General features: G+C 40.0%; 1 protein-coding gene across 7 annotated transcripts in view; it reads left to right on the top strand.

The window, feature by feature from the left end:
* The window catches only part of TNS3 (tensin 3), a 235,740-nt gene that overhangs the window by 76,998 nt on the left and 145,556 nt on the right, over positions 1–13,186 (top strand). For all 7 annotated transcript variants that reach the window (XM_037386083.1, XM_037386084.1, XM_037386080.1 and 4 more), the window contains one exon: positions 3,803–3,840. In XM_037386083.1, the coding sequence (XP_037241980.1) occupies positions 3,803–3,840 (38 nt within the window). The remainder of the gene's footprint in view (positions 1–3,802; positions 3,841–13,186) is intronic.

Below are 13,186 nucleotides of genomic sequence, written 5' to 3'. Positions count from 1 at the left end.
TAAAAACAGCTGGCACACTGAGACGTGATTCAGCCTCTCTGGCAATCTAATGATTGAGGTAATCCATCTCTTTGTGAGTACTGTAAATGCTTAGGCTGAGATAAAACCCGCCTTGGGCTGAGAGGTGCAGCAATCCGGGTGGGATAGTCTGGCGATGCAGTAGCGTTAGCTGTGGCAAGATGAATTTTGAGGAATGAAATTCCAAGCAGACTGACTTTTCTCTGTGCGCGAGTAGTTCAATTGCTGGTGTTGGTGAAGGGATCTCTCACTGTTCCTGATGTCAGCAGCTGTAGTGGAGAAAACCGTATGAATTTCATTGTGAAAGGTTGTGCCTGGAAAGGCAGCAGTGCTTATCTCCGCTCCTTCTGTGCTCACATGCTGGGAGAGTTGTAGCTGCTGCAGCACAGCCCTTACTCCATTCACTCTTTCTGCATGTGCCTGCTTTCTTCCTTATACCTAATTCATGGTATCTTGACACCTTTCTTTCAAATGCTGACAATTGTGTGTGTGTATATATATATTTTCTCTATTTTTTTCCCCCTCCCTTCTGGATGGAGGGTGCAGGAAATAGACAAGACAAGAAAATAGAAGGACAAATTAGTTTTAAAATACTCTGACTTAACTCTGTTGTATTTTAAAAACAACCTCTAAGTATGTTTTTATGACTTCACCACACTAGCGTTAAAATCGTTGGTAGTAATTATTATGTAGAGATTGAAGATTGGCTGCAGGTTAGTGATCCAAGGTATACTTTCTTCCAATCAGTTGTTAACTCCTAAGCAGCATTCTATGCTAACAGCCTTTCTATTTTTTTGCCTTTTTTTTCCTCAGTTTATTATAGCAGGTGGTTGTATGTTTACTGCAAGTGGGACTCCTGTGGTTTTTAGAGTGTGTATACATGTGTACATGTGCATTATATAGATGTGTACACATGTGTACATAAATTTGTAAATGTTTATACACACACACATACTGAAATAGGTGCTTATATACATAAAAAGGTTACCTTACCAGCAAATGAAAACTTGTGATGCTTGCTGTACCTGTGTGGGACATACATAGGTGGTGTGAAGTGCTTTGAACACTTGAGCACCTGGTAAATGCCAAGAACCACCTGTCAAAATGGGCTCAGCCATTCTCAGTTTTGTTTTTCTGGGCAGAGGTTTGCTCGACTAGTGCAACTCTGCCCTGCCAAGAGAAGTGACTTGGTGTTTTGGTCTGTTCTGCTTGGGGATCTGTTCCCGTGCTGGGCCGTGCCTCTTGGGAATAATGTGTGCAGTCAGCACTTCAGCGTTCACCCAGGAGGGACGGGGCAGAATCCCCTCTCTGCCCCTGACTACAAAGGGATGCTTTGTTTGCTCCCAGCATCTGGAGAGCCAGTGATCTCATTTCAGAGCGCTTATTTCTATCCAGTTTTATTATAATCAGCTTTATTAGACAGTGAGGGAGAGAAGGTAATGACTTAACTCAGTCTAATCCATGAAAGTGGTGGATTTAGGTATGAATAGGGTATTTCTGGATGCTGAGGAGGAGCTAAGCTGTCTTTATGGATGAATCACCAACTGTATCCTCAGAATGTTATAGATTTAAATACCTGCAAAAGCACATGGTTTGTTTTCAGTCAGAGAGCTTTGCCTGATGCGTATGTGACTAATTACCTCTTGAGGCTTTAGTCTTTGTTTCCTTTGAGTCTGACAAATACAGCAGAGCTTTGTCCATGAAGTGTTCTGCCTTTAGTGATGTATGGAGTTTGTGCACCTTATTTCTGTGTTGCGTACGAGTTTGAATGGGATGCTGCAGCATTGGTCTCGATGCTATCCAGGCTAAACTCACACCTGACTCCAGAGGTCTCTTCCCAGCAAAGACAGCACTGTTGTGTTACACAAGAGCAGTAAACTGGCTTTTCATGACATGGAAACTGGGAAAACACAATGGCTGCGTTTACTGTTACCTATGTCTCTAATAAGGATTTTGTGTATCGGTGACATTTGTGATTTGATTTTGCATGAGCCAGTAGCAAAATCATGGAGGTTGTTATGGAATGAAGTCTCTTTTTGGCTTGTATTTCATGTTGCCTCCCAGAAATCTAGGCTTAAGTGTCAGTAAAGAAGATGAGAACCTTGTCTGTAATACCAGGGCTGCCTGACAGGTTTACTGTTTTAACCTTTACTTTTTATGATTGTGTGTCTTTCTCTTTCTTTTTTTTTTTTAATAGTCTTTTTTAGTTCTTTTTTTTATTTTAACCATTTTGCAGGAGAGCTCAAAGTAGGTTATAGAGTAAGCAGATCGTATGCACGCATATTTTTAGAGCATCTGTTAGGCTTTTGCAAAGTCAAAGCTAATTATGCTGATTTAAAATATGGATTCTGCTAAATACACGGTTTCGGTGCATGGAATTACTTAATGAATTTAGGCATCCCCCATGCTGTATTGCAAGCAAATGAATTTTCCTCATGGATTAAAAGCCATCTTCCATTTGCTTTAAGATTGATAGTGTCTGTAAGTGGTATGTGGTTATTGATTGTTGTCAGTGCTGATAGAGCAGGGTATTTGTGTGGACACTAATAACTTCTTAGAAAAAAGAATCTTGATCCTGTGAAGAACTATGAACAAAGAACTCATTCCTAACTTATACCTGGGGAAAACAAGTGAAGGTAGTACTTACAAGATTGCCAAAGAAAATGGGTCACTAAGCCTTGCTTTCTTTTTTCCCCTGAGAAGTGACGGGAGCACGGGTTTTTTTTCATTCAGCAGTTGATGCGCTTGAATCTGAAATGGGCGTGGTCATGTATTTACTGACCTCACATCTGGGGAGTTGTATCTTTCCTGCTGGATCGGGCTGTAGAGTATCTTTCTCTTGGTAGAAGTGCCGAGAAATGAGCATGGCTTTCAGCTTCAGTGGTCTTAAGGTTAGGCCCTAGTTAATCTTTGAGTTAAACCTCTGTGGTATTCTGCAGCTTACTGATGTTGGAGATGGAATAAGTAAATTTTTCCTGAAACTTAATTTTTAAAAAATATATATTTATATGTTTAAAATTAAATTTTAAATGCAATTTGGCTGAAAGTAACCCAAAGGATAGACATTGCATGGAAATAAAGCACATTTCAGAGTAAAGAAGAAAGTGCATATAAATGGAAAAATCTATTAAGCCCGGCCTGTGTCGGAGTGTAGCTATTAATGCTGTTATGTGATAGTGACATCGCTGCTCATCTGGCCACTTTTTAATTGCTGTTTGCTGAATCTAAACTTGCTGGTACAATTCATCCCTTCCTGCTCGTAGGTCAGCAGGAATTTAAAAGAAAGTGCTTACTTCTTGGAAGTAATCTTTCCAACACCATGTAGACTGTAGTCAGAAATTATAGTCTGAACAGTCATGGTCTCTTGTGGGCGTGAAGTCCCCCTGCTTTTCTTAGGTCTCTGGAACTGCTGGTACGACTGAGATTCACAGGTTATGCTGGGAACAGTTTGATTTTACTCTCTGTGCTGTTTGGGTGGTAACACTTCCAGTGCACGTAGGTAGGTGTCAAGATAATCAGCCATGTAACCAGACATGTGTTATCATAAGCTGATGGAATGCACAAATCTGATAAGACTGCTGTAATTAATCTTTCAGGAATGGGTAAAAACTAAATGCATGTCTTCTTAGGGTTTTTTTTGTTTGTTTGTTTTTGAAGTATGTAAATACTTTGATATATACAAGCTTGAGTTTGACCAGATCTCTAGTAGATAGCTGATCCAAAGAAAAGGAGGGGAGAATCCACCCACTCTTTTACTCATATATTTTATTTGCTTTTGTTTTAGTTTGCAAGTATGCCTGCCACAGGAAATGTGAAGAAAAGGTAAGCATATCTATTTTCCTCTCTTGCTGTTGATCCACATGTAGTTGAAGTTGAGACTAGTGTATCAACTAATTAAGAGTAAGATGATTCTTAAATCAGATGCCTAGCTGTTAAAAAAATATTTTTTTCTGGGTTATTTTTCTTGCTATTAATAAAAAAAAATGGGTCCCTATGCAAGTCAAAACATCTGCACTAGTGGTTGAATTTTTCATTTCTCCCGCAGGAGGACCTATTTAAAGTTGAAAACAGATGGTTAAGTGGGTAAAAGACAAATGACACAGTTCTACAGAAAAGAAAAAAATGTATCTGAGTGAATAAGGTGTATATACGTATACACACACATATCTAAAAATATTTATAGCAACTGAGATTTAAAGGGAAACTTTTGGCACTGGATTATGAAAACTATAAATATATTATTAATTTATCTTCAGTGTCTACTGCAGATAGTTTCTATCCAGTTCAGTTTCACTGCTAGATTTTTGTTAGTTTCTAAATTCTCTGGGTCCCTGGTGAGATCAGTACCTCCATGGTCTCACACAGCTTCAAATTTTCCCATCCCTCGATTTGTGTAAATCAAAGATGTTCGCAGAGTGATGAGGCTCCTAAATCTAGGAGCCTCAGAGGGCTTTGTTTTACCAGAGCCACCTGTATGCAATAATATTCCTTGCTTTTAACTAAAACTTTAGATTAGTACTCGCTATCTGTGAAGACAGCACTATTTTTTATAGCTAGAGCACTGAGCTTCTGGAGACCACAGATCTAGTCCTCCTAACTGTATTGTTGACTTGATGTTTGGCCTTGTGCAAGGGTTTGTTTGTTTCAGTGCTTCCAAGAAATAGAACTAAATTCAAGAGGAGAATCTCTGCTTGGTGAAGGACTTGGAGTTTTGTCAGGTCATTTGGGGAAATTCTAGTAAATCCAAGTGTCAGTTGGCTGAGCATCGCCCATTTTGAGTGAAAATGGTACTTGCACATGTGAAAATCCCTGTGTATGTGGTATGCTGTATAATTGTGGAATTTCATTTTTTCATTAAATAAGATAATAAAGTACATGCAGTGGTAATTAAGTTTCCAAGTAAGGTAATACCTTTTGAAGGTTTTCATCAACTATATACACTCAAAAATTATTTGTAATACTATATAATGGTGGTCTAGAAGTAGAAGGGAAACAGTTCAGTAGACAGAAGTACTTTTTCTTAGACCAGAGGATGTAATTGATTGTGTTCCAAATAGCACTTGTGGTATGGAATTCTACCAACTTCTATGGGGAAGAATCTGGTTTGTTGATAAAGTTGGTAGCTTGTAGATTTGCTTGGGTAGGTGCTACGTAGATCTAGAGTTTCCAGAAGTGATGGTATGTAAATGATGCTGGAGACTGTGGTAAGAAATTATTTAAACTTGCTTTGGAGGCAAATAATTTCATACGTGTGCCTTATGTTAAAACTGAGAAACTATATTTCAACTATTCATGCTCTCTGGCATTTGGTTGTTGAGTGTTGAAAAGACTAATATATGGAGTGCCAAAAGTATATAGTAGCATAACTGTCATCAAGGCACTGGTATATTTTATGGTTTTAAAATAATTGAGAAGAAATTACTAGCATGTATTATAGAAGACGGGAAAATAAGGTATGGGAACAACACCAAATTTAATAATCAATTATTTATTACAAGGGATTTTTTTCTGATTTTCAGAGTAGTAAGCCATCAAGTAGCTTAAACTCAGAATTTCTCTGAGAGTCTTTTCTGGCTACTTATATGAGGCTTACAGCAATGTTGCGTATAATCTTGTTACATCATTCATCTTGATTCAGATCTGAATTTTGCCTTTATTGCTTAAAACAGCCTCTGTATTTTCATTTGGTTACTAGTTTAAAGCAGGAATGTTTCTAGTAGTTTTTAAGATGGACTGAGAATATAATAAGACCACCTAAGGATGTTGCAGGCAACCTTGAGGATACCCGAACCCATAATCGTATGCACTGAATTCAGATTCACATGTGGAAAGAGTTTCATGGACTCCAGCTGATTCGCAATTTACCTCTTCTCCCTGAAATGTATTTTACCTTCAAGACAAGTATTGCTCCCTGTGTTTGATATCAAACTACCCTGTCCACAGCTTATGGGGAGTAACTTTTTGCATTAGTTAAAGATCCCCCAAGGCAAACTGTGTCAGCAGTTAGTCAGCTGACAGTCACGTGAAAAGAGTGTGCATGAGAACAAAGATCGTTGCACTTGAGATCCTGTAGTCATTTTGGAAAAGAATAATGCACCAGCACGGTCAGGCATTACTTGAAAGACTACTGGGGTCATGAGTGTTCATAAAAGCATTATTAGATGCAAGTCTAGCCGTAAAGCCCCATACCAAAATAGATAATGTCATAAATATGTTTAGGTAAAAACCACAGCTCAGGCCTTACTCTGGCAGTGCTACAATGCAGGTTTTCAGGAGTTTGTTAAGCCATTACCACTAGTATGCTTGCAACTGAAAACCAACAATTTCTTGTTATATAAATCACACGTGATCGTAAAGTTTATGCAGACCTGGAAGTAAAGTGGACTCTGAATTTGATCAGAAGGTACAAATGGAGGAAGACTCACATTTGGAACCCTGAATCAGTTCTGTGGGGGTGTTCCAGTTGCCCCTGACATAACAGCAGGTACAAAATCAGAAATGCAGGCAAGCATTGTAGTAATGTTTCAAAACCTAGGGCACAACTGGAAGAAAATCTGAAGTTACAAAAGAAAAGGAGCAGAGATTAGCTTGCACCAATTTAGGCTGTTGTGTTTGGTGCCATTATATCAGTTGCAGAAAGACTGTAACGTTTGAGATTATATAGCATAAATCCACTAGACAGTGTGGATGGATACCAGTGTGAAAACTGGATGAGCTGTAAAGAAAGTTACCCAAAAAATAAAAGCACCAAAAGCTCAAACTCAGCTGTCTTGGAATTGTCTGTGGAAAGAAAAACAAACAAAAAAGTGAACATAGTGTATGTTAGGGTGTAAGACCTGAAGAGATATATCCATCTCTGTCAGGTTACTGTTTGCAATTTAGCCCTGGAGGGGAGGGCAGGTGTGTGGCTACAGGGATGAATTAATAGAAATTAAGAATCTGCAAATTCAGAACAGATGTCAGGAAGCAGTATTTCACGCAGAGAGCAACGAATATGTGAACAAGTCTCCCAGGCATGTTTGATCAGATGAAAAGCAGTGAGATTACTCAGGACTGAAGTGATCTAATCGTGACCTGGGCAATAGAGCTCTACGCGGGCTGTGCCATAAAGGGGCTGGTTGGTCAGTCTGCTCTGAAAGACACCCCTAAACTCTCGTAGCCTCTGTGAACTCTCATAACCTATTCATGAAATGGTCTGCTGCATCCCTGCCAGTGCGACACCAGGGATCTTGGTGTGCGCTGGGCACTGGCGAAGCATTTGGTGTTGGTGCAGCCTCTGGGGGCAGCTGCTTTGCCAGCGAGCTGCTTGATGTGTCTCTTTTGCGCCCATCAGTGTGCTGTGCGTGGGCTGTGCTGAGCTGGGACAGCTCTGGTGCTCTGGCCTCAGAAACTTGCTGCGTGCAAATAAAAGACACGTGGTTGTATCTGTAATGTGACTTTTCCAGTATTCTGGCTGTACATACTCATAGTGAGCTGGTATCCTGCTGACATATATGTGTGCTCATCAAGAAGGCCTGATGAACCATACTTTTCGGCATGTTGATAGAGAAAGAGCCTAAAAATGCTGCCCTGCTTGAGTGGTACTGGGGTGGTGGTAACTTGCTGGACCATAGTGATGCCTCTTGTGACCATGGGAAGCCCTCACAGACTTGTCATTGACCTTCCATATATTAAGCTATTGTAATATGCTTGGTTTTGCAGCACGCTTATTTAGAACTAAAGCCAAACTTTCAAATTGTTATGTTGTACCAGCATATAAAAGTGTCTCAATTTACTGTAAATATTTATTTTTTTCTTTAGTCATCCATGCTTTTTTAATTTAAAGTGGTGATGGGGACAGGAAACCACTCCAGAGGAAAGCGTTTGCTATTCCTGTATGTACTGTATTTTAAAACACTCTTTAAAGGGAACACTTTTGTTTTCACTCTGAAAAACATCCTAAGAATGAATTCTGAAAGAATTTTGTTTTCCTGTACCAATCCCAGTTCATTTAGGTAATTACTATCTTGTATGGCCTCACCCCGTGTGTGTTTAACTTGGAAATGTTTCTGTGTGGCTATTTGTTCAGATGTACATATCTAAGTAGTGTTCCCTGAGGTTTCTGAAACTACAGCATGTCTAATGCCCCAGGGCTTTGCTTTGCATTTTGCTCTGGGAACTTGTCCCCTTTGTTTCGGGGTATGTGTGTCTGTGTGTGCTGTAGGAATGCTGGTTTGTCCCACCACAAGGCTTTCACTTAGCTCTTTGCCCTGGGATACTGTTTTCCCTCCTCTTCTGCTCTGTCAGTTACGTATGTGGTGTAGGGCTGGGGCATTGCAAAGCATCATCTTGTGACTCTAGCCAAACTTTGTGCTCTGAAGTCTGGGAATTTGGAAACCAGTTTCTATCTCCTGTCCTGTGGGAAGGCTGAAAGCAGGAGGGCGAACCGCTTGACCGTATTTTCTTGACCTGTTTCTTATATGCTAATTCTCCCTCTTGAAAAGTGACTTGATTTTATAAAGTTTGGAAGCAAATGCTTAAATTCTCTTACAAGCTCTTACAAAAAAGCTTAAGTATTTGCTGAGGTCTTCTGCTGAATCAGGTGTGATCCTGCTTTATGCCTTTGCCTAGTGAACATTGTATGTGTCCTTAACTCAACCTGGAAGATATTTTTACTATGCTTAAGCCAAAAAGGCATTTTCTTTATATAATAATGTTTGATTCTTTGCTAGTCTGAAATGATGTTTTGAAGAAACCAGTATCCTAGGCAGATGCTTCTGTGGCTTTTTCCAGTTCCAGTAAGATTAATTTATGTATATATTGGTTTGATTCAGCATACTTTCGTCTTCACCTTTCAAGAAGCTGTCTTAAATCTCAGTGGACTGCAGATTTAACCAGAACTTCAGAATTTTATATTAATGGTCCAAAATCCTTGTTTAGACTTACTTTTTGAGCTGTAGTGTGCCACTAGAATGCTCGTAAAGGTAGATCAAATGCTTTATTACTTTCAAATTCTTTTATTTTTTGTAGAGAAGTAACAGATATATGGTTTTTAGCATTTTGTCACTTAAAAAGCCACCAGAATTGTTTTAATTATGTGTAAACTCAGACGTGACACCTTGTCCTGCTACTTTTCCTAAAGGGTATGTTTTTACTAATGCCTTTTTTTCTAGGCATTTTGAGAGACTGTAATTCTTCCCTTGACCCTGTTCTTTCTTTAAGCTGTTTAAGCTGCTGCTGATTGAAGAGGATTGAAGGAAGGCTCCCTGCTGCCCCCAGACCCATAGTCTCTTGGATACCCTAATCTTTTTCTTTCTTAGTCTCTTTAACAGGCTAGAAAATATGAACATGATTACAGAAAAATGCATGGAAATATATAAAAAATTTAACTTGAATGACTGTAAAACCCGTGACTACCAACACTTTAGAAGGGAGAATGACAGTAATCACAGCAATCAAAATTAGCGAGGAGTGATAGTTCATTTTAGTCCTGGGTTGCATGTCTGACTTGTACTGTGAAAATAAAGAACTTCCTATCCATATATATTTGTATACTTTGCCTGATCTTGGTCAGGTATTTTCAGTTTGGACATTTAAAGCGCAAGCTGTATTGGCTCTCAAAAGGCTCTAGTGACTTGTGTCACTTTTTGGAGTGGTTTGCGAAGGAGCCTGGTGCATGCTTGGGGCAGCCCCATTGGGGCTGGGGGGCTAGACTCGGGCTCTGGGGGGCCACCAGGGCACATGCTTTACCCTGCTGAGAGAATCAGTGGGATGGGTACTTGGGAGAGAAGTATACGGTGCACTGCCCTACGACAATTTTCCTTGTGTGTTTTCTGGAGCAAGAAGGAAAGATCCTTCTGCCTTTTGTGTAAGGTTGAGGGAAAGCGGTGGCACGCAGTGTATCATCCTTGCCAAGAGCTGCAAGGCAAGTCACATGGACTGTGGCTTCATTTACCATCCTGAAATGTAGTTTGGACTCCTGAAATGCTGTCAAATGTAGTAGTTCCCACCAAGTGGCTGACAGATACACATGCTCATGTTCCCTCTCTCATATGTGTTTGTCTTTGTAACATGCACACACATGCAAACAAGGCAACTACGTGAGGTACCTCTCCCCTGCCCCCCCCCTCAAATCTGGCCTGTCTGTAAGCAGAAGTCTGATGGATGCACTGGAATTCATTGTAACTGGGACGTCCCCTGAGGTTTGTAAGAAATTCACCTTTAACTGAATTTAACATCAGTGCACCCTGGTCCATCTTTTGAACAGCTCAATTAACTGTTCAGAATTGAGTTACGGACAGTGCGTTCTTGTTGGTCATACAATAACCAAACCTGTGTTTAATTGGTAATTGTGGATTAGTTTCATGTTTTCCTACTTGTGTAAATAATGTCCAGATGAAAAAAAAAACCACAAAACTCCCCCCCCCCCCAAGTATTTTATTAGTCCTCTTTTAAGAATACTGAACCTGATTTTGTTTTACACATTTTCCTCTCTGCTCCTGTTTTTACTTTTATGCCTCCTGTATCAGGAGTTTAGTTTAAATCTTAAACTCATATGTGCAGACTTCGCTTTCTTTGATTTGTTTTTGTTTAAGAAGGGTATGAGAGAAGGCTTTCTGTTTACAAGTTCTTCCCGTCTGGCTCCTGTGTGTTGCGCTGGAGTTGTGTGAGCAGGAGGGTGGTGACTTCTCACTCGGTGTGCAGTGCATCTTGTGTCTCGACCGTGGGACAGTGCCTACTGTTCAGGGCTATGGAGTAAAAGTATGTAAAGGAGCACCTCTCCAGGCTTCCAGTGGCGCTGTCAGAAAGAATTTTGACTTGTAGCCCCAGGCAAGAGGACTGGGGGGAAAAACACCCAACACCCAGCCATCCTGAATATAATATAAATGCACACTAGTTGATCTTGTTAGATTACCAGTTCCATTAGGAAGGTGAACCGGGAAGAGACTGAGAGCAGAAGCGAGTAAGCAGTGGGCTGGACTCTTCAGAGTGGTGATGAGGCACTTTCTCTTCAAATAAAGTATTCGCTGTGGTTTCCAAGGTTACTGTGTTCCTGCTAATGTCTGCTCTGGACTGCTGGTGCTGTTACTGCACTGAAATGGGTGTGAAGGTTGGCCCAGTATGTTCAGTTACACTTGGTCAGTTTGGAAAGGGAAGCAACTATATCATGGATATTACCGTTTCTCAAGCTGTTGCTAGTATCACCTCTCTTTTGAGGGTGATAATTCTTGTTTTCCCGATTTGCAGGCTGCATCGGCTTGCTACTGAGGGAATTCAGCATGCATATTCAAAAGGGTGGAAAGAATTCCTCTGAATGTTTGAAACAGCACAAAATTAGAACAGGAGCCAGACTTGCAAGATGTCAAAATGTGTATTACTTTTTAAAGAGCTGGCTGCTACTTCGGTAGTGGCAGTTTAAACACAGTGTTTCTCTTGAACTTTCTACCCTTGTTTTGTACTTAACACTCAGTTGCATTTCAGGCTCTACAGATAACATGTCACGCTTTCTCAGAAAAACAAAGTCAGTTTTGGGGGGAAGAGACACAAACAGAATACCACAAGCTTTTTGCCTGAATGCCTGAGGTTTGCCAATCATTTCATTGTTATTTTTAAGTGATTTTGAAGTAAAGCTCTTTTAGTTTTAAAAATCATTGAGAAACCTGGAAAAGATTTGCTCTGAGATCAGCAAAACACTGTCACCTTTTACACCTTAGTTAATATGGCACTGTGGAAAGTGTGGATTAAAACTAGCATGACCAGCAGTGAACCAAATAGTGGTGACTTTGCTGCTCAAATGGGTTCATGTGAGTTTGGTTTTGATTTGGTGGTGGGTTTTTTGTGTTGTTGTTTGTGTGTGGGTTTGTTTTTTTTTAATTATTATTTATAATTTCAGTATGGGTTCTCCTTAACCCTCTCAGATTTTGGGCAGAGGGAATCAAGGACTTAAAACTTATCATATTATTTCCAGGAGACAACTATGTGATCGAACCTCTGTGGTTGACCCATTTTTGTGGGAATCCATACATCTGAACACACTGAATGAGGCTGAAGAATTTGGGGATTTTTTTTCTTTGTAAGCAGTGTTTAGCATGTTACATTACCATGCATGCATCGGGCTAGAACAAAAATCCGAGGGATTACTGTATGAGTTCTGTAACTGACAGCCCAAAGGGGTAGTCTGATTTTTCCTAATTGTAACCAGAAGCAGTATGTTGGAGATCCTCCTGTCTGCAGAATATTCTGCCCTCTGTTAGATATAACATTGTAGTGAACTGTGCAATGAATAAACCTTCGGATTCAACCAGAACTGTAAGGCTTTGAGGGTTGTGAGGACTTGAAATTGCTTTTTATGGGCATAAACCTTGCGTTGTTTAAGTAGCAGAAGTGCTGTGCTGGAGTGTTGTGTATTTGATAGTTAATTTGCTGGAGCTTTCAAAAAATGAAAAAGTACTTTAAAGTATGCTAGTGTTTTTAGATAAGAACACTCATTTGGACTTACTGTTTCAGATAACTGACAGTGTTGTGCAAGACCCAGCTGGTACATGTACAACTCCAAGGTTTGTTTGTTTCCTTGCTGATTTTCTTTTAAAAATAAATCTGTTGGCAAGGGGAAAAGAGGATAAGATGATGATAGTGAGGGAAGGAAACAAAACAATTTCTGCTTTTCTTTATTCGCCACCAAAATATGGATAAGTTAAGTTTTCATGACAGATGTGAACTTTCCACTGGAAAATCTTAAGATGTTTTATGAGAGCTGGGTTTTTTTTGTTTGTTTTTAACTCCCATGCCCTGTCCTGTTCTGGGTGATTTTGGGGAGGACTTCTTTACTGGTCCAGCTGTTCTCTGGCTAGCTCTGATCCTTCCTGTATAGATACAGGAGATGTCACACAGACTTGCCATGTAGCTTAATTTTTGAAAAGAGGTAGAAAGGCATTTGTCATCCTTTTAAAATGGGGGCAAAGAACCTGGGAATGATGCATCCAGCACTGCTACTTCTTGGAATGCTCTTCTGGCCACATCATATAGCTTATGCCACATGCATCTCTGAAATGGGAGTCAAGTAGCTTACAAGAATATACCACTCCTTTATTTGAGAGTTACTGGTATAGAAAGTTGTTTACCCTTACTATACATGATGCTCTCAGCTTTTACGCCAGACACATTGCTTTTGCATCCACTGTTACAGCTA

This window comes from Falco rusticolus, chromosome 4 (assembly GCF_015220075.1).
Source record: "Falco rusticolus isolate bFalRus1 chromosome 4, bFalRus1.pri, whole genome shotgun sequence".
In the NCBI taxonomy this organism is placed as follows: Eukaryota; Metazoa; Chordata; class Aves; order Falconiformes; family Falconidae; genus Falco; species Falco rusticolus.
The sequence above is the reverse complement of the archived record's forward strand: the minus strand, read 5'-3'. Positions and strand labels throughout refer to the sequence as shown.